This window comes from Dermacentor variabilis, chromosome 7 (assembly GCF_050947875.1).
Source record: "Dermacentor variabilis isolate Ectoservices chromosome 7, ASM5094787v1, whole genome shotgun sequence".
Taxonomy (NCBI): domain Eukaryota; kingdom Metazoa; phylum Arthropoda; class Arachnida; order Ixodida; family Ixodidae; genus Dermacentor; species Dermacentor variabilis.
This window is the reverse complement of record NC_134574.1, coordinates 160,034,937-160,062,812: the sequence shown is the minus strand read 5'-3', so window position 1 is coordinate 160,062,812 and position 27,876 is coordinate 160,034,937. Positions and strand designations below refer to the sequence as shown.

General features: G+C 41.7%; 2 protein-coding genes across 7 annotated transcripts in view; one reads left to right on the top strand and one right to left on the bottom strand.

The window, feature by feature from the left end:
* Nucleotides 1-3: 3 nt before the first annotated feature.
* On the top strand, nucleotides 4-12,148 carry mIF2 (mitochondrial translation initiation factor 2). Its single transcript, XM_075699889.1, has 17 exons — nucleotides 4-62; nucleotides 255-405; nucleotides 970-1,063; nucleotides 1,159-1,221; nucleotides 1,388-1,505; nucleotides 2,236-2,396; nucleotides 3,492-3,668; nucleotides 4,066-4,115; nucleotides 4,198-4,287; nucleotides 4,500-4,624; nucleotides 6,581-6,659; nucleotides 6,751-6,876; nucleotides 8,310-8,538; nucleotides 9,013-9,153; nucleotides 9,849-10,013; nucleotides 10,307-10,447; nucleotides 11,434-12,148. Exons 1-17 carry the CDS (start codon nucleotides 13-15, stop codon nucleotides 11,604-11,606), a joined length of 2,133 nt encoding a protein of 710 aa, XP_075556004.1. The 5' UTR covers nucleotides 4-12; the 3' UTR covers nucleotides 11,607-12,148.
* Nucleotides 12,149-12,226: 78 nt separating this feature from the next.
* The window catches only part of Sym (symplekin scaffold protein), a 46,910-nt gene continuing 31,260 nt past the window's right edge, over nucleotides 12,227-27,876 (bottom strand). For 2 of the 6 annotated variants that reach the window (XM_075699883.1, XM_075699884.1), the window contains 7 exons: nucleotides 26,891-27,067; nucleotides 24,129-24,194; nucleotides 21,950-21,973; nucleotides 17,969-17,986; nucleotides 14,790-14,807; nucleotides 14,517-14,684; nucleotides 12,227-12,306 (listed from right to left, as the gene is read on the bottom strand). In XM_075699883.1, coding sequence (XP_075555998.1) covers nucleotides 14,523-14,684; nucleotides 14,790-14,807; nucleotides 17,969-17,986; nucleotides 21,950-21,973; nucleotides 24,129-24,194; nucleotides 26,891-27,067 — 465 coding nt within the window. In that variant the 3' untranslated portion in view covers nucleotides 12,227-12,306; nucleotides 14,517-14,522. The remainder of the gene's footprint in view (nucleotides 12,307-14,516; nucleotides 14,685-14,789; nucleotides 14,808-17,968; nucleotides 17,987-21,949; nucleotides 21,974-24,128; nucleotides 24,195-26,890; nucleotides 27,068-27,876) is intronic. The other 4 variants (XM_075699885.1, XM_075699886.1, XM_075699887.1 and 1 more) reach the window with 4 other exon arrangements.

Genomic DNA, 27,876 nt, shown 5'->3' with positions numbered 1-27,876 from the left:
TGGCAAAAATAAATGGCGGCGTCCGTAAGAGTTACTGCCGTGCGGCATCTCCGCAGGTTTCGGTATGTAATCTGGCGCGATGAGAAAGTTTTGCGTCCCATTTGCTTTGCTGCAAGGCAAACTTGGGATACTGCGAAGTCATACATACACTATTTTAGTGCATGGCCGTTGTTACGGACATTTCATTCACCGCGATTTCCAGTTGGCGTTGTAACCTTCGCAGTGCGCTAAACTTTGAATGGGTTCGCTTGCAGATTACGGTCATCAAGCCTTAGCAACTCAGTTCGCACGTTGGCTCTTGGTTATCCCGACCATCGCGGAACAAGCCATGGGTGTTCTCTCTGCGGATCCCGTTTGTTCAGCACCTCCTACTGGCGGTGGGCGAGGAAGATGGAGAAACCGTTTGTATGCTGTTTAGAATTTTGTGTCGCTTTCAGAATTCATGAAACTTTGCACAAAGGTTGATCGAGCTCACAATGTAACGACCCGAAGTTGCATGTTAGTGCTCAAGCTCACCCGCACAGACGCAAGTACGCACACAGCGAAGTTGGCGAGTCAGACGCTCCCATGTCGATGTTGTGCCGGCCTGCAGAAGTTCAGCTTTTCTCGCTTTCCTACGCACAAAGTACTCGCAATGTTTTGCAGAACATTGCTGGAATTCTGAGATCCTATTTGCCGGAAGCGTCGCTGTGTGAGGAGAGATTCAAGCTGCCGTAGCGCTCTCCGCTACCAGCCTTGTAATCCAATATTTTCGTTTAACAAAGTAGAAAAATAAATAATAAAAAGAACGAACTACTTCATCTTAAACATCAAACGCAGGGCAACGTTTTCCGGGCGGTACAAGTGAAAAGGAACACGATGATACGGGCGCTGCCAGTTTTTCGAAGTCAGCAAACCATTACCTTAAAGCAGGTCTCCCGAAACCTAGCATCAGATGCTTGCGCTGTTTGACATCTATGTTTATTTCAGGTTCCGTCGAGGACAAAGCCCAAGAACCCTGTTGTCAAGGTCTGGAGAAATATCACTCTTGCTGAACTTGCCAAAGTAATAGAACGCCCGATAGGTGAGATGAGGGAACAATCTAACAAGTCGTATAATAATAATAATAAAAAGAATAATGTCATATAACTTTTGCTCCTAATGTCTGCTTCATTCCAGATGACATTTACGAGGCAATCGTCTTCGTTGAAAATGCTGGCCAGTACGACCATGACGATTGTGGTTAGTGTCAGAAAGACAGTTGCTATAACAGTGCTCAGGCCTTTTGTGCATGGCACCCTGTGTTCTTGTTTACTGCGATGCCTGGATAGCAGTGCCACAGTACTATTGAGGCACCCTGCTAACAATGCTTGTGCATTCTTTGGCATGCTTTATTTCTTTTTTTCAGAAATTGATGATGCTGACATTCTCTTCCTGATCCTCAAAAGACTAGGCCTTCGTGGTCAGTTGGTGGCTCCTCCAGAACAGCCATCACCAAAGAAAGAGTTTCAAGATGCAGTTAGAAGGTTCGACAACAGTTGCCACATCTAGCAAATTCTTACCTTCACCTCAGAATGTACCTTATTCATTTTACTTTATTTACACATGTAAATTAACATTCAGTTATAAATATAACAGAAGAAGAAAAATTTGTTAAGGGAACCACTTAGCAATATTTTAAAGCTGAGCTCTCTCAATCATTGTGGTTACATACACCAGGCTAACACTTCCAGCTTTTCTTTAATGCCAGTGTCTCTCTTTCCTAACAGTTTAATTTCCTTCAATCCAGGTGTGTATTCTACAGCATATCAGTCAGCTGTTTCCTGAAGCATGTTTAATCTTATAGAGTTTCCCATTTATTGTGCTTCAATTTTGGCTAGCATAAAAATTTATAATTTGATACGGTAGCATGTGAAAGTGTGCTAGCTTTTGTGACACTTCATGCACACTGGTAGGACGAAAAAAGGCTACACACTGCTGGCCGTAGATGTGTTGATAGTCTAGTAATTATTTGTGTGACAGCATTGTTGGGGAACTCACGTGACATCAGTTTTTAAGCTTCAGTATCTTAACAGTTGAAACTAGAACAGATCACAGCAAATAATGTTGGATATGTTAGAGGAAAATGTCTTTGGGCAACATGCATCGAGCATAGAGATTTACTGCATAAACTGGCATCCACTAAAGAAAAAAGACACCAGGAAACTTATGTGAGGATCCCTTTACAATCTTTGATGCTTTACTGTTATTGTCCAGGCCACCTGCTGACCCTAGTGTGCTTGTCCCACGGCCACCGGTCATTACAATCATGGGACATGTTGACCATGGGAAGACAACGCTCTTGGACTCGCTTCGTAATACCAATGTAGTCGACCAGGAGTTTGGTGGCATTACGCAACACATTGGTGCCTTCACTGGTAAGCTTTGCAATGTGTGAGTGCGCGCTGCGTAGATTAGTGAAAGGTGCTTAATTCATCTGCAGAAGGTTTGGGGGATTTTGTGACAGGTTTTTTTTAATGCCATGCTTAGATGTAGTATTTTCCTCTTCCGGCGAGGATAATCAGAAGTACAGTACCGAGTCCCTGCAAATTCAGCTATTCCCGACCTGACAGATATCTGTCGAATGAGCCCCCTGTCAAAAGTTCACAGGACTAGGCGTGTGTGAGTGTGGCGCCGTCGTGCTCTGTAGCAGAGCTTGCATTTCATTCTAAGAGCTCCAAGGTTCTCAAGAGGAGGATGAACACTGTTTCTCACCATCCACAGCTTCCAAGCCTAAAAAAAATCTTCAAAGGCTCCGCCGCCCATTCGAAAGTCAACATGTTCGTGCATGTTGTGGTCTGTAAATTTTTGTTTAAGACTTTACATATCATCAGCAGCCATGCTGGGCTTAAAAAGTAATTTTCTGAGTAATAACTATGGTGGTGCTGTCTGTCCTTAGAAAATAAAAAAACCCTCTGTGAAATAATGGTGTGAAGATTGTCCTTGTTTTTGGGGTTTGATACGGTACTGCTGTTCTTTCTGTTGAGGGAGTCTACATTTTGCAGTATGACATCACTACAGATGGCATTTACTTATTATTTACCCCAGATAAAAAAAAAGCAAGCATTGAATCCAACCCTCTGTGAAATACTACTTTTTGAGAAGACCAACTAAAGTGAGCCAGTGATTTAGTTGGAAGATTGATTTAAACTGGGTTATTTTATCAACACATTTCGTAGGCAGCTAAGGACCAATATGAAATGGCTTCTTCATTTTCATGAAACAGTTATTAGGATCTGTTTATGTCTTGAAGAGCCATTTTGCACCCTTACATGTTTCCATGCTGCCGTGTTCAAACTTGACAACACCGACCCGTGACCTACAAGGCAGCATGACTTATTGAATATAAATCTGCGTACAAAACGAAATATGCAGAGTTCCCGATTCATTATTTGTGTTCTGTCATTTCCACCATTTTGATCAAAATTTGATCGACCCTCCAAGTCACCGGAAAATGTCCTTTGCACTTTCAGTGAAGCTTCCTGGCAAAGACCGCATCACATTCTTGGACACACCTGGGCACGCAGCTTTTTCGGCAATGCGTGAAAGGGGAGCCATGGCTACAGATATTGTCATCTTGGTTGTCGCTGCAGACGATGGAGTGATGGAACAAACTGTTGAATCCATTCGATATGCACGTGAAGCCAATGGTAGTAGTCCTGGGAAACCTGTTGATTTACTCTGCATTTCCATGAAGATGCTAGTAACAGCTTTTTTAGAAGCACTAAACCAGTGATACTTTGTTGATAGTAATCATATTTTGATATGGTACTGCATGTCAAGTACACAGCTCTGGCAACACATATTGCCCAGCTTTTAATGCCATCATTTTATTTCTTGTGCTAACATTGCTGCTTTGTACCTAAAGACTAAGCCTACTTCAAAAAGTAAACACAACTCAAGAAAATGCTTTACCTTCAGTAGTGTGTTACGTTGAATGTGAGCCATGTCAAGTCTATGCACTAATATAGGGCCAGTAATAATAATTTGCTGAAAAAAATATCCAATGCCACTGCAGTTACAGCATCCCTTGTTTTCGTATTTCAGTGCCAATAATTGTTGCAATAAACAAGATGGACAAGCCTACTGCTAATATTGTGAGTGAGACACCGAGATGGACATCTTGGTGTGCAGTTCAGGAGGTATGTAAATGAACATGACTGTTCTTTTTTTTCACAGGAACATGTTAAGAGGGGCCTTATTGTTCATGGAATACAGATGGACGATGAAGGCGGGGACACACAATATGTCTGCATCTCAGCACTGAAGGTTCGTAGCTCACTGAGGATAAAAAAAAAATTTTTTTTGCCTGTCCTTTTTGAAATTCCATCCAGTTGAAGGTGAAATGCACTTCAAAGAACACTTTGACAGCACTTAAATAAATGCAAACTACTCTGCAACAGTAACATCTTGTCTTCATAGCCATGCTGAAAATCTGAGTTGTGGCAATTTCTGTCGATCATGTTATGTTCAATTAACAGGGTACAAATTTGGACAAGTTGACAGAAACTATTCTGACCCAAGCTGAGCTGATGGAAATCAAAGCAGACCCAAAGGGCCCTGTTGAAGGTGTCATCATCGAGTCAATGGGCGACCAACACAGAGGGTAAGGCAAGAATTTGAAATTCCATGAAAGGAATGCTGTTTCGAGCACACGGTGGCCATAACAGTGAATACTAGCTTCTCCATGAAGTTGATTTTGTGTTAATGTTATGCATTATGTTAAATTATTTTAGTGATGATCCTTATGAGCTGCTACACCAGCCGATTAAGAAGCACCACTGAAGTACAAGTTACATCAGAAACTTCTTTTGGTGTTTGTATGCTGTCTGTTATGTTCATTATTTAACAGTCGATATACTAACATGTGGCTTAACATAGTATTACTATGGCATTTGTTATACAAGGTATGATATTGTTTAGTCAGCTGATTAAGGAAGGAAAAAAAAACGCTTGTGGCATGTTGCAGAACTATACTTTAGGTGGACCACTCTAATAGGGCAGACATCATTTGTACAAGAAGAGAAAATGCATAATATATTAATTACCAAATTGACTAATTAACTTTAATGTTAGATACTTTATTGCATATACCAAAATCAACAAATTGTAGCCAGTTAGTTTGCAAGGCATATCCACTAGGAACAAATTCTGAGGATGCCACCAGTTTTGAGGTATGTGTATCCGAAATGTGCGATGAAATACATTGGTGTTTCAATTATGTTTGAGCTTCAGTGCATAAAAAGGCGTTTTGTTAAAATCTGGAGCAGTGTGCATCTTCACCACAAGTTTTGCAGCACTTATCTCGAAACTGGTGCTAGTCTCACAGTTCATTCCAAGCAGATATGCGTTGCATACTCACTGGCTTCAATTCGTAAATTGCAGTATGTGTCTTTAAGTACTAATTAACAAAATTATTAGTGAAGTTTTGTTAATTAGTCAGTGAAGGCACTTTAAAGGGACTGTTGACCATTTTTCAAGGACCTTCATTTTTGTACAATAGAATGTCTACCATTGGAAATGTCTAAATGTGCAGTGGTTTCTCTGGAAAGTGAGCAGAAATTTTCAAAACAAATTTTTTTGATCTGTAGTCTTTTCTTAAAACTGTGTACGGATGCTGACAACACTGATTACTGGACACTGTGGCAATCTCGGAGGCCATGCATTGGTGCACCACTCCGTTCATCGTGACTATGTTAATTTAACAAGGCAGTGCTACTTTTCAACACGCCCTAGCTGAAAAACGAAGGAAATTACTCTACCGAACAAATAAAAGTTAGCAGAAGAGCATAAAATACAATTTCAGGCAGTATAATACTGTATATTAAGCAAAATAACTCTTCCTGCACAGCTTTTTTGTTTACGTGAGGGTATACAGATTGGTTGCACTGCTTCATCATCGAGCGGTGCCACATATCATTCTTACACTACTTTCAGAGCCAAATTAAAATTATATTTCCTCATTTATGGGATACAAGCATGCTTGTTTCTGTCAACATGACATACAATCTTCTCACTCCCACTGCAATCCAAAGACGCCTTCCGAGCGGTAGACAGTCCCGTTAATTTTCTGTGCAACTAATGCCTGCCTCCTTGAGTAATACAGCTCTGTAAGTGGACTTGCACTATATGCCACAGGCGATATGTAAAAATTCTGCTGACATTAGAAAAAAAAAAGAAGGCTGGTATAGTGGTTGAGTGTTACTGCCACTCACTAACGTTCCTGCTCGCATCTGCTCACACTCGCCGAGACTCATTCGCATTCATAGTCACTTCCACTCACATTTATCGGCGTATACATAACGCTCACTCTTGTCCTCTCCCACTCAGTGGCACTCACTCACACTCACCAAGTTGCTCATGTTCATACTTGCGCCCATTCAAAGTCACTGTCAGTGGCTTTCGTTTGGCCTCACATTAACCGCCACTCACTCCCGTTCATGATGAGATCCACTTGCCCCTTTCATCGTCACTAACGCTCTATCTCAAGCCTGTGGAATGAGTGTGTAGCGAGTTTGCATCAAGTGTACTTGTGAGTGAGTATTTCGACCTATGTTTGCAGGAAGCTGTCCACCGCTTTAGTGCAGCGTGGCACACTGAGGAAAGGAGCGTACCTAGTTGCTGGGCTGGCATGGGCAAAGGTAAACTGCCAGATGTGATTTCAAAGTGGACAGATGGCTTTCTGGTTGGTGCACAGCACCTCAGCAGCATTTCTATTCTCTCTTCTCCAAGGTTCGTGGCATGTTTGATGAGTGGGGGAAGCCGGTACAAACAGCACTGCCTGGAACACCAGTTCAAGTTATCGGCTGGAGGTCACTTCCGTCGGCTGGTGATGTCATCATTGAAGTTGAATCGGAGGTGGCTACTTTGTTTCTCGCTATGGCCTGAAAGTACCTTTTTGGTTTAGTGCCGTTGCAATGTTGCTAGGATCATGGATGCTTAGAAATGGACACTTAAGGTTCTTTTAATTGGGCTGTGTGAAGTGATCTGAGTGTTAAAAAGTGCAGCTTTCTGATGTGGATCTGGCCGAAATGAAAAAAGACAAATATTTTACAATGTAGACTGCCTATACAGTGGAACCTCGATAAACGAAAATCACTTAAAACCGAACTGCCACTTAAAGGGTACATCATCCTCATGGTTGGTTGGTTTTGTATCCATGCAATTGTAGTCAGCTTTGTCTCTCAGTAAATGTAACTCCTGATAAACGAAACCAATTTTCCTGGTCCCTTTAGGTTCCATTTAAAGAGAGTCCACTGTAATATAAGTAATCAGAGTTGCAGATATCCACACCTAAAGAGAGTGATTTTCAAAGCCTGCACACCTCCAAAACATGTAGACCAAGCAGGCATGTGTATTTGGCAATAAAAGCATGTGACCAGGGTTATTGCATCCTTTTAAATTTGCAAACAATGAAAGGTTAATGCACGAGGACCAACTTTCTCAGATAATCTTTATACGAAGCACACAAAATAACAGGAAAAAAAGTGGGAAAGCGGGAAGTATTTACTTTCCGTACACAAACTGAAACGCTGAAGAGCAACAACGCACCCGCATTCGGTGCCGAGCACACACCGCCGACAAGTGGTTGGTTCAGAGCCACAAAGACTTATCCACGTTACTGCCAAAGCAGGTGCAGTGTTTTCCTTTTCCTTGTTTGGAACTACCTGAAGAAGCTATTGCTTTAAAATGTATTTACTAACTGGGCTTATATACAGCTAGATGACAACTCAGAGGGCATGCAGGCTATGTTTCTGTGAGACGAGAAATCTGTGCAGTAAGGATGGATAAGTGGGCCAGTTGGTAACACGTTATAATAAAAACTTAGAGCGCTAAAAACACAATGGATGTAGGAAAAGAAACGCACACCACACATGCTCTAATGCATTATAAATTTATAATAAAAACTTGGAGTGCTAAAAACACAAAGGACGTAGAAAAATACACACACACACCGCATGAGCTCATGTGGTGTGTTTCTTTTTCTGCGCCCTTTGTGTTTTTAGCGCTCCAAGGTTTTTATTATCTGTGCAGGAAGTGAGCCATTCTGGTCACGTGGTCATAGTATAGTCGGCAGTACATAGTGAACCATGCTGGCTTAAATCAGCCATTTGTAGAATGCAAAATGAATACCATTGGACACTAGCAGTTTTTGTTGGTTGACTGTAATGCTGGGTCCATTTAGGAATGCCACCTATCAGAGTGACACAGCATCATTATTTCACGGCCAGTTCTGAATAAACTACCACAAAGCACACATTATTGACCTCAAGCAATGATGCTTGTTGCAGAAGCGTGCGCAGCAGGTGGTCCATTGGCGAGAGTCCCAGATGCAAGCAGAGAAGGACATTGAAGAGTACAGAGCAATCCAGGAGAAGGTGCAGCGGCACTTGGTGCAGTACAAGGCCGAACTTGAGCAGCGGCGTGCCATGGGTCTTCGGAAAAAGCGAAAGCGCCTCACCAACCGCGAGAAGGAGTACACTGTTGATGACACTCCTTGCCTGCCCATTGTTGTCAAAGGTGTGCAGTGACTACCAACCAGCGTATCATCATTTGCAAGCTTTTTGCTACAGCTGTTACCAGTGTACGCCTATAAATCATATGCCCTATTTTTACATATTATGCCTGCCTCTTGCAACCTGCATCCCCCAACTACAATGCTCAGAAAAGACCGCATTTCTAAGCTACTCAAACAAGTGCATAGAACGCTCATAACATATATATAGGGAGCCAGGCACAGTTGTTGCCATGATGGAAATTGTTAAAATGACTTTTTGCACACTCAATCATAACAGGCTTCACTGCTGATTTCTATTGATGTGCAATGCAGCTTCACTGCGATGTTGACAATACTGCAGCAAAGCCACACATGAAGGCAAAGTTTGCGCACCCCCATTTCAATCCCTGCTGCAGGTTCCATGGGTGAAGATGTGGTAAATTCAATTATTGGTTTCAACTTGCTACAGATTCATTTTGTTCCTGTTCTATTTTCAGCTGATGTTGATGGTTCTGTGGAAGCAGTACTGGATCTCTTGGATACCTATCACTCGCATCACAAATGTCGTCTCGACATCATTCACTATGGAGTGGGACCAGTCTCGGAATCTGATGTGCAGTTGGCACAGCCGTTCAATGGTAATGGTGCAAATGCCATGTCAAATACAAATTAATAATTTAACAGCTCACAAAACTACAACTCAACGGATGAGTTGTTTATTAAGAAAAAATATCCCGCAACTTAAATATGCTTTGCTACTTCAGCATAGCATAAAAACAAAGTGTTGTGTTTGTGTGTTGCTCACAGATAACCTAACACTCCATATTGTCACACCATCATCCCTTGTCTGTGTTAATGCCTATATGGTATACAAACTTTATGTGTGCACATCTTACGTGATATTGCCAACCTACAACCCTTCTGTAAGCCACAATCACATCTTATGCTTTTATCTACAGTGCTGCTCTATTTATATTTAATAAAGTGAGTAAGATTTCACTTTTGTAACACCTTGCAGCCAGACATGTAAACAGGAGCATTTCTCATCCTTTGACTGCCTGTGCTGGTTTTCCTAAAATTAATTTTGACTGCTGACCCAAATTTAAGTACTGAATTAGAAAATTAAATTCTGGGGTTTTACATGCTAAAGCCATGATGCCGATAGTGAGGCACACCATAGCAGGGGACTCCGCATTAATTTTGACCAGCTGGCATTCTTTAACGTGCACCCAAGTGACAGTACACAGGCATTTTTGGCTCTGAATATGTGACAATATACGAACAAATGAACTGTGCAGCCCAGCTTTGCAAAAATCTGCAACTTTTCTTGCAGGCATCGTCTATGCCTTTCACGTTCCTGTCTTGGGTGCAGCGGGCTCAGCAGCAGAGGAGGGAAACATTGACATTCGCAGTTACAATGTCATCTACCATCTAATTGATGACATCAAGAAGGAACTTGGCAAGCGTCTGCCCCTCCTTGATGAGGACGAGGTTCACGGTTAGTTGCTTTGCTGTCCACCTTCCGCCTTGAGTTCAATAGCTGACATCCTCTAATGAGGGGGAAGGGCTGCGGGTCTCATTAGCCAGTGAGGAATGGGAATCAAAGAAGGATTTGTCCATTGTCCGCAGCTAATCCCACTCTGTACAAGGATTAGTTGCATACAATGGGTGAGCCCTCCTCCCTTTTCCGAAACGTTAGTCTTGTTCCTGATTGGCTAACAGAAGCTTTTTGTGCAGGTGTAGATTGAAATTGTGTAAACGTTGTTTTTCTTGTTTTGAAAACTTCCTCAGGGGAAGCGCTTGTGCAGCAAGAATTTCTTATCAACGAAGGACGAAAGAAGATCCCCGTAGCAGGGTGCAAATGTACAAAAGGAACATTGCGCAAGAATGCACTCTACAAATTGGTGCGAGATTCTGAAACAATTCACAGTGGTAAGTAGCTGGCAAGGTATTCATTCAGCCGTACTTACTTTTTATACCCAGGTGTAAAACGCAACGGAAAGCAAACTGCACAGCTCATCTACAGAGTTATGAGAACTCTTTGATAGCTCCATGGTGGCAGTTTTGTTAGCATAACAGCTGAGTTTGTCACTAGAAAAGGCTAACATTTTGCCTTTCATCTTGATTTTAAAATAGATACAGTTGAACCTCAATAGGACAAAGACAGATACAATAAAAGAAGCCTAAAATTTTGTTGTCCATGCTTTATTTACTGAGTGTTCCACTGCTATAACAAAAATGAAAATGCAATCCAAGACATCGGTTACAGTGAAGTGAGTACAGTCAAACCTTTTTATAGCGTAGTCGCAACTGTCCAAAAAGTATGTTCGTTTATCCGATATACTGTAACCACGTATTTTTTACATGCTGACATCGACAAGACAAATTTATATTTGCCTCATTATATTGAGTTTCAACTGTATTAGTAGTTCACTTGGCAGCTGTTGATAAGTATTCTAGTAGCAAAGTCCAGCAAGAGTAACTTGAAACTGTGCGTGCATCTTGGCTTGGTTTGGCTTGGCTGGTCCATAAGTCAATGTGCTGATTCAGTGTGATCATACTGATTGCGCTGTTGCAATTATCGACGGTGCAAAGTGCATTTGTAGTTTCAAGCTGTTTACGTGCCCTTTATTGGCACCTCAAGCTGCTAACAGGCCACCGAAATTTACAGGGAACTCGTTGGTGGCCCCTTTGGAGGTGTCATGTTTGGGTTTCTTTCGCATAAACCCAATCATGCTTTTTTTTTTGTGTCCGTGTTCACTGATGCCAGTATGTATGCTTATCACGAACATTCGGTATTTTCGCGACAGACGTGACTTCTTTATAGGGAGGCTCAACTGTACAAAGTTCTTTCAGTGTTGGAACTGCTGCATAAGCTTATCGCAGAAGCTTACACTTTGCTTTCATGTTTTCCGCAGGGCCGTTAATATCCATGAGGCATCTCAAGAATGAAGTGGAATCTATAAAGAAGGATGTTGAATGTGGACTCATGTTTCAGGATCCCAATGTTCGGTTTAAGCATGGTGACATTCTCATTTGTTACAGCATCAAGCAGGTGCCTCAAGAGACAGACTGGGACCCTGGTTTCTGATCAACAGCGCGTCATGTGCTTTAGGACTACAAAAACACATAATTACAATAACATGCAAAGTATTAAGCAGCTTTCTCTTGAATTAGTGAGAAATACAGTAGCCTAACAAGGTGTTCGTAATTCACAAGCCAAGGCAGGAGGCTTGCAGCAGATGTGCTAAATTAAACACTCAAACCTCAGTATAATAATGTAACCAAAATTTGCATATTTCTTCTGCCAATATCAGCACATATGCTTATAACAAATGTGGGATATAAAGAAGGTATGCAACTTTATCATAATGACATTTTAGATAGTTAGTGACAGACATTAATTCAAAGGCACAGTATAGGCATCTGGAAGGTCTCAATATTTATGCTATTAGTGAAAGAATGGTAAGTTAAAAGGACACTGCAAGAGTATAAACAAAAAATGAGTGATTGTACAGTTGTATTTTTCTTGTGGAATTCTGTGGGGCTAATGTGGCTTTTCTGTACAGTAGCTGAAGAGGCTTGTGTAAGATACGTTTGTTGGAAGCAAAATGAATAAAGTATATATCATCAGCCTTTTCTTTTCAGTGCAGCAAGTGCAAAAAAAGAAAATCAATACACAAACTAAAGCATACAATCACCAGTTAGACATTGTGGCTAGTTTTCATGTTGTAACACCAACATATTTATTCTTGACTATTTCACAGTCACAACTACCACGTGTGTCATCCCTGAAAGAGAGAGAGAAAAAAAGACGAGTGTGAAGATCTATTACCTACGCTCTATAGGCTGTCAAATGGCAAAGTACAATCTAATGCAGCTAAATCATTTACTAAAAAAAGTAATAACGACAACTCAATATTAGTGCTTCTTGTAATTATCTGTATCCCAGAGAAGACCTAAACAAGATGGTGTCCCACAGTGCATTGTATACCACCGGTTTCCCTTTTGAACTGATTTTTTAGAAAAGTGCATGGAGAATACAGTGCTATAAGGCCTGTTCAGAAGTAGGTATCCTTCAGGCAATACAGCGGTCAACCTGAAGAAGTGGGCATTACTTGCATGAGAAATGGCAATGTTGAGGCAACTAATTCAAAATATTTGCTAATTAAATTTTAATTATTCATTTTAGGGCACATGTGATTGCGAAATTGAAGACAGGCGTTCCAGTTGATGGTTTACCAAAAAGGTGCGTCAAGCAGTTTGGGACGAACTTAACTGAATGCCAATGCATTCTTTAGCAGATTTTTTAGACAGATATGTAGAAAATATTGCTAGTCTTAGGATTTCTGCCAGACATGGCAATGATATCATGATGGGAATATCTGCCCTAATGTGATGAATTAAAAACTCAATAGATATTATATATTATTACACTATATACTCCATGCGACTAGTGGGAACCAAACACATTCCGAGAAGCCAGTGAATTCAGTTCTTACTGATGTCAGACTTTGCCCTCTCATTCCGTGGCTTTAGTGGCCATTAGTGTCGTTTGTGGCTAAAAAGGCACACGCTACACAATTTTGCACCATGTAAAAATGCCATATTTGTAATGGTAAACTATGGAGAACGCTTAATGCAAAGTTTAACGTCTGAAATGCAAATGAATTCATAACGAAATTCTCACAAAAAGATTATGTTTCTAATGCTATGATTGGAGAAGGTGGCAGGGGTGATTTTGGGGTGATTTTCACCCCCATAAGCGCTGTAGGGAACTATCGGAATCCAGAACCACTCAAACCCTGTAAAGTGCGCTTGCTTATTGCTACACACAAAGCACGGCTCACTGATGCCTGTCTGCGATGTTGTTCACATTGCAGTGGAAATAAAACATAACAGTAACATAAACAGGCCATGTAAATATCAACCTTCTGAACATGCATAATCGAAAACATTGTGGGCTCACTTGTCCACATTTTCGGTAGCAAGAATGTCGCTTGTATACTATAAAGAAACCAAGTTTTTCAGCATCAGTGTTGACTACCTTTTTAGCAGATAAATATGGCACTCGCAGCAGTGCAAGCTGCTCTTCTGACCATGCAGGAAGATCTACGAAATGCAGTGTTGCAAGACTGGGAATTTCTTAGCATCTGCACCATGACACATACTGGCATTTAAGCTGTCTGCTAATAAAAGGCTGCAAATACAAAAAAAAGTAATAGACCGATTTCACAATGCCACTGCTGCTTACGTAGCAGAAGTAGTGCTTAGCAGGCTGGAGGACAACTGTGGTAAGAAGCATGTTGTGTTTGTATCATGCCAAACCTGCTTACCCATTGAGATAAAAAGGCAGAGAGGTGAAATAAGAACACACACACTTTAAAACAGTAGTGGGACTGAGCAGATGTACCCTCTAACTTCCCCCTAAAGTTCACTGGGAAAATCCACAACTGCATTGTCCTTACATTTCCTTGAATGTTGTTTTGAACCCATGTACAGCGGGAAAGTGTGGAGGACTACCGTAATCAGTGCTATCATCAGGTATACTGTGACAGCGCCTGTCCTTGACCTTCCTACTTCCTCGTTTTTGCTTTCATGCTGTAAACTTTTCAAATCAAATCAAAGTTTTATTTCATCTTTCAACAAAGAGAGAAAGGGGCTGGCAGGAAAAAGTTGCATTACCGCAGCTTGACTAACCCCGCCCCCTATACTATTACTACCTCTACTATACTATACTATTACTAACTCTCACCATTGTCATCACTGTGCCAGTGGTGCCACTACGCATGTGCATGGTGAAATCCGTCTCTTACCGACCCTACGCCTTTTGAACAATAACTGTGATGATATAAGCACACTATCCGTTTGAAACAAGTATAGCTGAAACTAATTGTCGTCACAGTTGGCCACTGAAGCTGGCAATCCAATGCAGACTAAATACAAGCACGTGCAAGAGCAATGCAAAGCCAGCCGGAATTATGCCAGGCCACTAGCTCACCCAGATTTACGAGTCAAGTTCTTGGGATCCCCCTCCATCTTCTGATGTTGCCAGCCTGATCTTGGTGTTGCTTGAAGGTCGCCAACTGTCTCTTTCTGAGCGGCTGCTGCCGTAATCCCTTGAATCTCTGGCTTCTCTAGAATCTCTGGATTCTCGAGACGACTCCCTCTATTAAGGGGTGGACAAACAGAAAACAAAAACGGTTTAGACGTCCAGGGAAGAGTAGTGGACATTGAATGTTAAGGTTACGGTTTAGTAAGCAAGCATACTAACTTTCATCTTTAGGGCAATCTGTAAAGAGAAAGGCAGAGGAAAAGAAGCAGAAGAGAAAATGCATCTGTGTTAGTAATGCATGGAGTGGTCACAAAGTGCAGGAAAAGGATGCTGTGCTGTGGAAAACTCTGCTTGACGTCAAAAAGCCTAAATGCCATTCCACACAAAGGAAAATTAGTGAAACTCGAAATAACTTGTTCATAGGCTAGTTGGTCGGTACTTGGCGAAGCCTTTGCAGTGCAAATAAAACAGACACATCTACATTTACAACTGATTTATTGCAGTCCCTCAAAAGACTAGAAGAAAATGTACAGTAAGATGTGTGTGTGCACAGGTTTATCATGACAAATAAAGAGTAATAATATGCATCTCGCTTCCATACAGGCAGACGGAACTATCACTGACAGAATCCACACCTATTTTTTTTTATATGAGAGAGAGAAAGATGCTTATTAATTGAAAAAAAAAAAGGAAAAATCTACATATATTAAAAGGCAACCCCAGTGGTTTTTCCGGCACGGTGCCTAGATAAGGTGAACTGTTTCGCTCCTTGATAGATAGGGCAGCAAGCTGTTGTATGTAGCATTGTGGTGTTCAGGGGTCCAGGGGTCTTGGAAGGATCCAGTTGATTAGCGTGACGACTGAGCTCTGTAGCTCAGCGAGGCAGATTCTTCGCAGTGAGGATATGCCAGGACATGTCCATAGCAGACGGTGTGCTGTGCCTGGCTCACCCGTGTCGCAAGTTCCACAGGTTGGGTTAAGCGACTTGTCCAGGTATTGGGCTCTGAATGCAGGCATGACTGCCATACCGGTGCACAGATGGTGGAGTGCCACTTGTCCCCGCCATAGAAGCCCATGTGAAAGTTTGTGTGCAGCAGATTGCATTAGTGATACTTGTGTGTCTATTTGAAAGCGGGATACTTTCTTTAAACAATTTTTTCTTTGCAGTCATGGAACCTGTGTATTTTATTGCACTTTTTCTTCTGGTGGACTGTAATAAATCAATTGTAAGTGTAGTACTCGTAGTATCTGGTCTTTTGTTCCTTACGTTTATTTGTTTTTGTGCTACAATGGCTTCACCAAGGAAAATAAGAAAAGCTTGTTTGCCTTTATTTCTGGCCATAGAGAGTACATTCATACAAAGCCATGAAATATTATTTTAGTTAGGAATGAAGTATTGTGTAATTCTTCTGTAATTGGTTGTCTGAGCTACTCACTACTTAAACTTTGCTGCAGTGTAGTGTACAGAAAACGCTACTGTGGGCTTTGTGTTGTGTCCTGTTCTTGAACTAGAGGTATCAAACTCATTGTATTAAAAATGATACATTGGGCTTTATGGGGGTTCTGCTATCGAGTTATTTGCTGCTGAAATTCTTGCTTCAACTAGTATTCTCGCAACTTACTGTGCTATTAGTCTCACACAAACATTTTTAAGCCTTCATTTCTTTCACGCACAATCCAGGAGTGGAATGCCTTGCCTGACAGAGTCGCCTTATCAGATATGGTCACTGCATTTGAACGTGCTGCGTCCACCCTTTAAATATGGTGTCATGTCTGTTATACCTTGTTACCATAGTGTCTTCATGTATCTTTCTTCTAGGCAGGTGCTGTTTTGTTTTTGATGTGCTTGGGCAGTGAGAAACTTATATTGTTTGTGATTGTTTTTGCCATCACTGTATTTGATTCCCACCTGCTTGATCTTATTTAAGACCAATTCTTGCTTCAACTCATTTAGTCTGATATGCATGCTACTCATGTCTTGCTGCTCAAAAGCATATGGGAAAATATATGGTGTCCCAACTTGAATGCTTGAAAGTGAAAATGCATGAAACGTGACCGCATTGTTTTCTGAGCAACTTCACATAATCATGTACATAAGTGCATCCTCAGGAAGCTGGCTGGCCAAATTACGGTCTTTTAAGCAGTAATATCATTCAGATATATGGTGGGTGCTAGCAGTGTGATGTTAAGCCAAAATCAAGGATATGAACTCACAAGGACAATTTGTGCTCGAAATTTTGTCAAGACTGTTTCACTGTGCAAATCATTAGTGCTGGTAACAAATAATGGGTGTAGAATGCATGCAAAAAGAGCTGGTTATTGCTTCCGCCTTCCATATTTGTCTGCATTCAAGCTCTACGCAACATTCCAAGTCATGGCCCACCAGAAGCACTCAAAGTATCTGCAATATGCCTACTAGTAAAAGCTTGAAAGTTTCAATTATTAATATTTTGCTAGTGTTCTGCATGGACATTGAGCGTTTGATTGGTTACACATTGGTGGGACCCCTTGCATGAAGCATATCAGCAGTGAGCGAACTTACTCATGGTTAAAAACCTGTCCACAACTGGCAGTAAGCTGCAGCGCAGTAAGTTGTCGAGCAACAATGAAACAAGGCATGAAACCTTTGTAATTTACAATTTACTTCCTCATGTGTGGAGCCTTTTTAATGAGGACGAATTCACCCTCCGAGTAAAACGCCTCAAACAAGCGACCTCAGTTTCTAATATCACACAGACATACCAGCCCTGAAAATATAGTGAAATATGCTAAAAAGTGTTTTCTTACTCAAATGTTGACAGCTTATTACAAAAAAAGTCGTAGACTTCGTTCTGTATGAAAGCTGTCAAGAGGCACTTTTCTCTACTGATGCAGCAAGAATGATCAGTGCCACAAACAAATGACAGTGCTTGTTAAGTTCATAAGCAAAACATTCACATAACAATGGGTAAAATTCCAGCTGCCATAATTCTGTGAGTGAGTAGTGCTGCTGTGGGTTGGTCTGAATAGTTGAGCAAGTCTAGAAAAGTCAAGCTCCGAGAATCAGCCAGCAAATGTATTCGTAATTCTTTTGAACTCAATTCTGTGCTAAACTGCACACAAATGAAAAACTTGTGATATTATTGGCATCGATACGAGAAGAAAATAAAAATCGGAAGCTATAATCAGAAGATACAGGCAAAATTTTCCTTAGAAGTGTTCTTGTTTTTGATCCAAGATACTGAAGTTCATTCACAAAGAGCCGCATAAGTACAACAAAGCTAACTTTTCCCTTGCGAAACCTTAAATGTGGACGAGAACTAAGTACAGCTAGACCATCTTTGAAAATTCATCCAAAACCTCTTGCAAAAGAATACCTAACCAAACAATTTCATCTTTCTGTCAGCATGCATACTTACAGACTTGCTAGATTCTTTCTGTGTTAGGAAACAAAAGAAAAAGAAGAATGTTACCATATCTGTGAGAACAAGCAACTGCAGTACCTTGATGTGGTGCAGTGAGCATAACTTTATCTTTATGTTGCTTCAACACGGTACTTATTTCTTTTTCTTATATCATATGGAAAGCGCTGACAAGGTAAATTAGTAAGCGAAAGTGCTTGGATAGGCATGGCATCTCTGATTTTCTCTAGAAGGTTAGAATGCAGGGAGATAAACAGTTCCTAAGGAGCATCACATGCAATCATGAGTAACGAATTAGCACTAAACAAAATTATTCTTTACTTACAGCAAAAGCAAGATGTCCATCAAACCTAACCTCATAGCATGATACCAGAATTTCTCATGAGCTACTTGAGAGTGCATACAACGGATGTGATCGTGGATAAATCAGCCATGTGACACATGACATACATCGAATCACTTTGCAGCCAGTATTTACACAGCACAAAAAAGCCAACACATCAGGCTTAACCATCCCCTTGCTTCTCGAAGCATTGGAGATGGTACAAAAGCATTGGAATGTAGCACATACGTAACGATCGAGCTTACATCGTAATGCTATGCATCATTTCATGCATTTCAATTCAACGAGCGACTTAACCTGTATTGGAGATGGTTGCTGTCAGACTAAGGCATTTTGCTATGAGTACCTTGGGATTTCTTGCTGAAAATCGCAATGGTGATTTTCTTTTTGGCCAAAGTGTGAATCGCTTCATGGGGACCGAGTGAGCACAGCAGAAATAGGTGATGCATACAGTAGAACCTTGCTGATACGTTCCCGTTGTGTACATTTTCTGGATGCCAACGTTCGCGATTGAGAACACAAAAAATAACCCAACAGAGTTATGCTCATCTTTTACCAGTTAATATGTTCCCGGAAAGCACAATTTTTCGGCACCAACATTCAGTAAGTCTCCAGACTGCGATCCTATGATACATTTTTCGGCTCCTAGATCCCGTGTGAAAGAGAAAATGTGCGAGGTGCACGCAATCGAGAACAATATATAGCTGCCCGCAGCGGCAGCTTCGCCGCAATACTCGCCCACCCTTCTCGCATGAAAACGCCGACGTGCACTCAGTTGCTCATTTCAGTACCAGCAAATCTTCCACAGGGCCATCACACGAGCAGCCACTGCCAATCCTACTGTGATAAGCATCTTCGCCTATCTGTTTCACAGAGCATGGTGCCATCGGAAGCGTAGCGCACGCTTTTAATAGGCAATAACTGAAACCCACCGCCATTCCCTGCTGCAGACTGCGATCGTTTACTTTTTCAGGACCCTAGATCCCATGTGAACAAGCAAAGGTGTGAGGCGCGCGTTTGAGAACAGCTAGTATATAGCCGCCCGTTTGTCATGAAAACGACGACGCGCAGTTTCTTATTCTGGTACCAGTAAATCTCCGCCCTGGTCGTGGCACGCTGCATTCACAGCTATCGCCACCAAACCTATTGCGATAAGCATCTTGGTCTATCTGTCTAGCAGCGCGTGGCGCGTAGTGCCATTGCTAGCGTACTGCACGCCTTTAGTATGCGATAATCCAAAGACGCTGCTGTTCCCTGCCATAGGAGGCATGATGTGGGCATCATGTTTCGCTTCAGTGGCATCAGGCGACGCCCACCAGCTCGATTTTGTTTCGTTTTCCCGTCGCCCTCTTAAAAACCACACAATAGGAGCGTGCATGGTGGTTAGTTTCGGTTTTGTTTTGCAGGTTGTTTCCGTTTTTTGCACTCACAAAACTGATGTTTATCTGTCTTCTAATCTCTCAAAGGGTCACCACTAGATGCTGGCTCATCTGTTGCTCGCAGGGGTGTGATTAAATGTGTTCACAGTTGCCTTGCCTGGTACACAAACAATGTTGCCTTGCCTATGTTCCCTTTCATGGGACTTGTAAAAACTGCTTGCCCCTTGCTGGCAATGAGATGAAGGATTATTACAAGTTTCATCGAGTTTTCTGGCAGGCACTGAACCAACAAGCTTTCTTGCGTGCGCTCACATACATAGTTCGATTACGCTATGGAGCATGGACATTTTCGATGACAGTAATAGTATGTTGCGTGTATTTTTCTACATCTGTGAAACATATTTATTACAGTGTATCTACTTTTTAATTCTTATTAGTACAAGTCCTTATGCAAGCCTATTTGTATTCATGAATAAATAATGCATCTACTATACCTTACAAAATTTGTCGCTTTATGATCACTCTAAAAAAATTGCAGGAAATATTTTTTCAAAATAAGTCACTAAAGATTTTAAATCTGCAATAAAATATATCGAACCTGCGAGGTCACATTCGGAGAAAAGAAGTTTATGCTCAAAGGGTTAAGAGGCACATGATACGTGACAGCATGTATTATGTAAATCACTATAATTACCCAAATTATGTATGATAACTGCAATACAATATTAGTACTATGTAAAATTTGCCTAAGACTGCGCTGAAATGTCACAGAGTGACAGCTCCTATACCTATGCTGTAAGCTTTCATGTGGCAAAAGCATTCAGGCTGCAGTATTGATTGCAGCAACAGTTCCCAAGGTGGTGATACTGAAACATGCATGCAGCCATCTATTACATCTATGCAATAACCACAGCAAGGCAAGTAACATGATGCTAACAGTATCATTACTGATGCGGCAAAAATTTTCTTACGAGCTATGAAGAGGGCAAAAAAACGTGCACTGTGAAGAAACACCCTTGTGGACTTCTCACCCACATGCGGCACATGACAGCACCACGTGTCTAGGGTTAAAAATAACAACGCACACTGCATGCTTGGTGCACATGATCTGGCACAAATGTAGAAGAGCACAAAGTTTTAGCAAAATGAAATAAAGAGAATATAAAGCTGATGTTGTTAAACTATAGTATTATTAGAATATACGGGCAAGCAACACAAAGTATAATAGCATTAAGTGAACTAAGGACTAATCTACAATGACATGCCAGATGAAAGTTACCTCTCGTGACATGCTGTTACAGTCAAACTATAATGAAACGGGATATAACTAAAGAATGGATATAACAATGTAAGTGGAATTCCCCTTGAAATCCTCATTGAGATCCATAGTGCATACAACTTTGTTGCATGTACTGCACTATGACTACAACAAAGTAATTCTGGCTCTGTTTTCATCTTTGCCATAATGAGGTTTTACTGAATTACACAAGGTGCAGTGCTCGGCGATTGAAAATGTGGTACTTGGTGCCCATGGTTGCCTGTACTTTCTGTGCCACTGAAGAGTACTGTGTGATTGCTGGGGGGACTAAATGCAGTCATAATGCGTTCACGTTCATCGTATACAAAAATGCACTAGCTCGGTGTACCCCTGCGCCCAGAGGTGGGGCAGAAAGTGCTGGAAGCCATGCACTCCGAGTATCCTGTTTCAATCGCTGAGCACTGTACATGAATCCTCAACAATGCATTTATTACAGTTATTTTTTGATAGTTACAACCATCCCATTTAAGCCAGATACACAGAGTGTTGAGTGCTGTATGAAATAAACAAAATAATTTCTGCGGGAACTCGCAAGGTAAAGGCAGATTCATGACAGGTAAGTTGGCATCTCTCTGAATGTTGGCAAAAGAAAACCGTTCAGTTGTCATGGAAAAGAGGTGATGCTGGGCACAATCCTTGCACCAGAATAAGCTTTCTTCAAGTGCGAAGCTTTTTTTAACTATCCTTTTGCAGCTTTACACTGCTTTCACGTGGATTCCAACCTTTTCTTTCATGAACATGCAAACAATGAGTCTATTTTCTAGACTGTTTCAGAAGACCGTCAATTTTTTTAATACTGAAACAAGAAGTTAATGAAGGAAGCCTCCACTTTTAAACTTTACTTTACTTCAACAAAGTTCATTGCAGCAAATGCTTATGAAAAAAGCACCGGAAAATGAACTTGATGTATAAATAAGCAACGTGTTGTTCATACTTACATCTTTTTCTGCTGACTTTGACTTCTAAGAAAGAAAACAAAAACCACAAAAGCATGCTCTAACATTTCATCATGCAGCTTCAAAAACACATGGAAGGAAGAAAGTAGCAAATGACAGTGTTTCTAGAACAAACAAAAATGATAGGACTTACCATGCGTCCATGTAACATGCAAAATGATGCATGCAAGCTATTCTGAGACACAACCCAAGGCACGGATACACATTTATGTACGATTCAGATATGCATGCTGGTTAATTACAGCACCATGACTTTTAGTGTGAAGGTGGCAGTCAGTATACTATGTGGTTGTCTGAACATCGAGGCCATTAGCAATGCCTCCTTTACTAGATGCCCGCCACGTTGCTCGCCCTCCCATTGTAGCGGCGGTTCCCTTAGTTGAAGTTAGTTCAGCATAAATTCTGTGAGGCGGCGCTCGTTGCCTTTTCAACTTTCGGCGGATGTGGCAGTGGCGGCTGAATGCATCCGCCAGCGTGTTATATGCGCGAGCACCTGTTAGTGAGCGTTATCGCGGGCCTCCGAGACGGTAACAGATGCCATGTTAATCTCAGAGGCCGCAGCACGTGATTGCCAGTTGCAGGCGTTCGCCATGAGAGGCGCTCGTTGCCATTTTGCGGAGGAGAGAAAAGGGAGAGGGCCCGGAACCGAGCAACCGGACAACGCGGCAGGCATCTAGTAAAGGAGGCATTGCCATTAGTTTAAAGCAAACTGATACATTCTAGAACAACAGGACAGCTTTACAGTACCAATATGCTAGGTATAGTTACTTCACCAAATGAAGACAAATATAATCAATTATAATGGCACAAAAGTTTGTGCAACGTTGACAAAAAAAGAAAAATTACTGTTGGGCGGGTCGGTGAGCTTCAACACAGCTATTTGGGAGGAATCCTGTGTAATGCAATGCACAAGAAGAACTATAAAAAGAGGACAGTACAGGGCTGGAATTTTCAACTAAAATCTTCAGTGCAAAGAAACAACATAGAAAACTGTCAAAACTCCATCAAAAACTCCGGCAAACATTAAAACCACGCACCCACCATAAGATTAACAAGAAAACAAAAACAGAAAAATTAGAAGAAAAGAAATAATAAAAATAATAATGAACAAGGTGAGAGACATATGACAGACATTCCACAATATAATGCACAATAAGGAGCTAAATAGCATCATTCAGGTATTGCAGCTCTTCATCACTAAGGCTTATGGATGCTCCTCTGATACATGAATTGTCCTTTTTGATGGTATGAAAGCCTCAAAAGCTTCTTGTTTTAGAGAGACCAATAATCTTGATACCATTTCCGTGCAATGCCTCCAATGAGTCAACAAGTGTATGCAGAAAGTTGTGGGAAGACTTGAGGAGTGTCTAAGGCAAACAAATTTGACAAATAGCTTACAGTTTATGAGAAACTGTTATGTTGTTTACATGCACTTTGCATAAGTCCTATCCACAAGTTAGCTGCACATTCCAGAAAAACACAGTGTCTTGTGTCAATTTCACCCACTTTTAACATCTTAATTGAGCAGTTCACAGTACTGCGAAATGCATTCTCACTATAGAATTAAAAAAGATTGTACAGGGTTGCTTCACTAAAACTTTTTTGACTTTTGCCAATATTCGTCTTGTAGCAACAACAGCATCGGCGTCGCATGGGAGATGACGTAGACGCTCGCGTCTACACGAGGCACGAGCGGCTGGCACGCTCCGGCACGGGCTAGCGTTCCGAAGGGGATTATTAAAAAGAATGCTACGCTAAGAGATCGAGTGTCGGTTCTTCCTCTCCTGCGAAAGTGCAAGACTTTACCGGTCTATGTGGTCGCTCGTCGCCACAGTCTGAAGACTTCAATTTGCTGAAGACTATAAATAAATGCTCCTTGACTGAGTAAGTTTTAAAATGCTACAAATCTAATTAAAATTGGCTGAATTAGTCCAGAAAAATTACTTCTGCTTTCCCATGTTAGGTTTAAGGAGCCCCTCAAGGTAAATCACCTTTTGATTACTACATTGGAGAGATTATGATTAAAGTAGTATAATTACTATTTCCGAGAGGATCTTTCCCAACAAAGGTCCAGGCCTCCCCCCCCCCCCCAATTATAATTGCTTTCTGAATAAATGACTTCGCCTTTTGCTCTGAAAATACAAATCAGTAGGTCACTTACATCACTCTCCACCTTGGGCCTGCTCAGGTTGAGCACCTCCAAAATAGTCTCCGGTATGTGTGCTTTCTGTGAGGGGAAAATCAAATTAAGAAAAAAAAAGGCATTAGATGGCAATCACTTAGTGTTCCGTAAATCTTTTCACGCATTGCAAACAAGCACCCATTTACATAGGTGCAAGTCTACATTGTCGTTGGTAACATTTTTTAGGACAAAATCGCCGCCCAAAACACTAAATTTTTACAGAAATGTTGCTAGGTTATGATGGTAACTTCAATAAAATGTTGTCTTTTTTTAATGTTATAGTGTTTCTAGATATCTTCCTTATAATTTCTTTAACTATAGCTTGAAATTACCTTCTGCGATGGTGAGGCAATGGTCAGAAGGCTAAACAACCTCAATATCAACTCTCACGAATGCAATTTGCCTAGAAAATCAGCTGTGATTCAACCACAGAAGGCTCACTAATAACGTCTTTAGACCACTAATGTCTTTAGATCAAGCTATAAATGAAGGCACATATCCTCCTTGGGATAACATAGGGGTGGGGCAATGAATTTAGTCAAAGTCTTTTTAAAAATTTCGCCAGGGTTGAGCTGGCAAATTTTATCAATGTACCTGCTATTCATGTCACTAAAATTCCATAAAGGCAAAGTTGTCGTTAAGGCAACTAAGAAATCTTTCTTGCCAAGTTACTATCACAGCCGAAACTACAATGTCACTTTGCCAGATGGTACAAATGTTCAAAGCTCTAAGCAGAAATGATTGAGTTCAGAGAATGGCACAAAGCAAGAATGCATGAGAAATAAAACCACATGGTGGCCATCACAAAAAACATTGGCCAAAAATTCTACACACTCGAACCTCGTTAGAGAAATGTGATACTGGATATAATGAAATAATGAATATAACAAAGTAAATGAAATTCCCTTTGAAATCCCCATAGAGATCAACATATTTAAGACCTCATTTTAACTAAGTAAAGTTGTCCTGCCAACAGATAAAACAAATTAAATTCCTCTCCGAAACCAAAAAATACCTGACCGTTGCATGCCAAGCATATCGCTTTCTGCGGGGTTCGGTGCAACAGTTCAAACTCCTGTGTTCCAGCGTCGAGTAACGGCAATAGTTCTCACTGTCGTGCATAGTGGTATGCAAGCAGTGTCTCACTATTGCCATTGATTTCCTTCATCCACGACCACTGCCACTGCACTTCTCTCTCCCCCACTGCGGTGCATAGCGCAGGTTGGGCACATTGAGAGAGAGAAGTGCGATTGCGACAGCGGGTTGCTGCTTGCATGTGGCCAGCGCTTCTACACGCAGCAGTGTGGTACACCAACGCATCCATTTGTCTTTTACTGCGGCACACCGTGCAAGCTGCTGCAACTAGGCATGGCCTTCTGAGGGCGTGTTAGCACCTGTGCTGTCACAAGAGGTGAAGATGCGGCCAAGTCAAGGGTGTGGAGATCAGGGTACGCTGGCCTCAAGATTCACACAGTGGAGCCACGTAAAAGCGGTGGACCGGCCTGGTTCAGATGTGTAGTCGGAGCTCCGTGTTGTGTGCCACACGCTGCACGACCACAATGGACTTTATTTGCATTGCAGCATCCTAGCTGTTCTCTTCAACTGCGTTACCATTTTCCTGATTTCATGACAATATGGACGAGCCGAGTGGAAAGTGGAAACAAAGGACCATCATATTGGAACAGAAGGCAGCTCTCGTCTGTCGTTAAAGGGCCAACTGCAACAAAATTTTGGTCTGTATAGAAAGCCTAGTTTCAGACAGTGTTGATAGAAGGTGCGCTTGATTCACCTGCACCACTGCGAACCAGTTCACGGTGGGGCACGAGATGTTCAGAAATTGTGCAACTCAACTTCAGTGGTGCAGGAACAATGTGACACTCACAGCAAATGCCGAGGTGCGGAGTTGCCGACACGATGCAGGCCTTAGGTTTTGTCCATGTAATGAGTGCCGTTCGCATAAAATTGCGAGGTCCCGAAGTGCAGGTATAGCTGGTTTCCGAAGCGTAAACAACACATTCTAGATTGTGCCGACACAGCAGACACGCGTAAGCAGGGTTTCAATAGCACTGACGTCTATGTGGTCGTCTGCTATGCCGCTTCGCACCTGCATGTCTGCACCAAGTCAATACGTTCAGCAGCAAGGGTGCAAAAAAATCGTGAACGAGCCCTGCACCTTTTGAAATTAATGGCGTGGCTCATAGGTGCCATTGCTGCGTCGTGGAAACAAATGACAGAGTACAGCACATCGTGAACTGGTTCGGGGAGTAGGCAAATCGAACAGACATATCGAGCAGCCTCCATGCAAAGCTTTAGGTCTGGTGTGGAATATGAGTGGATATGTAACGAAAAGCTTGCAAGAAGAAATATTTTTATACTGAAACTGGAAAAAATGTTGCCGATACTGCTTGCCACCACTGACACATGACTAATTATGTGCAAGTCATTGGCATAACCTCTAAGGTCAGGTGCCGCCCATGGAATGATGAGAAATCTTGGAAGTGACATGCTGGGACTTAATTTCATATCTGCTAATCACCAGGTAAACACATCATCTGCTTACGTGCTATTTAAAGGCTGCTAATAAAGAAAAACGAGACAATTAGCAGCTCTGCAGCTTTGTCAAAATTGCTTCAGTAGTATATACAACTCATTTATAACCAATTTGGCCAAAGTGAAACGAAACGTTGCCTTTAAGGCACCGTCTCGTTTACCCAACAAGACCAGTGTATGCACTCAGGTACCTGGTGGTCCGTGAAGGCACTGACGTGCTGAACCAGTGGCTGCTGAAGGTCGGGGCTGACCTGAAACACGTTTCGCAGCTGCTCAGCGGGCAGCTGCAGAAGCACCTGCAGTGACTGTGGCTTGGTCCGTTGGCAGCACTTGATGAAGCCCTCCCATACTTTCTTCTGCTTCCACACCTGTGAGAGGTAAAATCAGATGCTCAGGCGTTGATCTGAACGGAAACATGCCACTCTGGATACTGCACTTTCAGTTGCTTTCATCAAGACTTCTACAAGTTCTTAAGAACCGAGCTTGTGCAGCGTGAAAAGGACAGGAACACAAATGACCCACAGCTGCTGACTTCTGATTTTTTTTTTTTGCTTTGGAATTATCAAAACAACTTTTTAACATGCAGACATGAAATCACACAACAATTAGAGACGGCCAGTCAGAAACCGCAACTCTTTGTCACTAATACAGTCAAATTTTGATAATTCGAACTCGAAGGGGCTCAATAATTTGTTCGAATTAAACGGAGTTCGAATTAGACAAAGCTAATTAAATGGAGGGCTTTTGTGCAGTGCTGCGTTACATGGCACGTGTTCACCGAGCTAACACACGAGTGACGAGTTCCAAAAGTGTGGCTTCACAGCGTGCACTACTGTGAAGGCGCACTTCTAGGCAAAATTTTCACTGCTGCAAAGCTACATTTCAAGGCAAAATTTGCATATAACCTGCACCCCTACTTGAACGCTAAATTCTTCGAAGTTTTGGTGCAGGTTATATGTGCCAAGATACGGTAGTTGCAACAAGACATGAGAGGAGGAGCTGATGTGCAGCCGTACTGCCAGGTGAGCCACACTGCTGAGAGCACGGTCGGTTGCGCAGTACGTTTGAATTACTGGCCGTTCTTGCACCTAAATACACACAATTTTGACAGGACACAGCGCCAGTTTGAATAAATGGAAAGTTCAGATTAAGTGGGTTTGAATTAAGATGAATCTGC

Bases quoted from the DNA above. Each gene is read 5' to 3' on its own strand.
- mIF2 (XM_075699889.1), top strand. From the start codon at position 13: ATGGCGGCGTCCGTAAGAGTTACTGCCGTGCGGCATCTCCGCAGGTTT. The intron at 1,222-1,387 runs GTTAGTGTCAGA...TCTTTTTTTCAG, and splicing joins GTACGACCATGACGATTGTG to AAATTGATGATGCTGACATT. The intron at 1,506-2,235 runs GTTCGACAACAG...GTTATTGTCCAG, and splicing joins TTTCAAGATGCAGTTAGAAG to GCCACCTGCTGACCCTAGTG.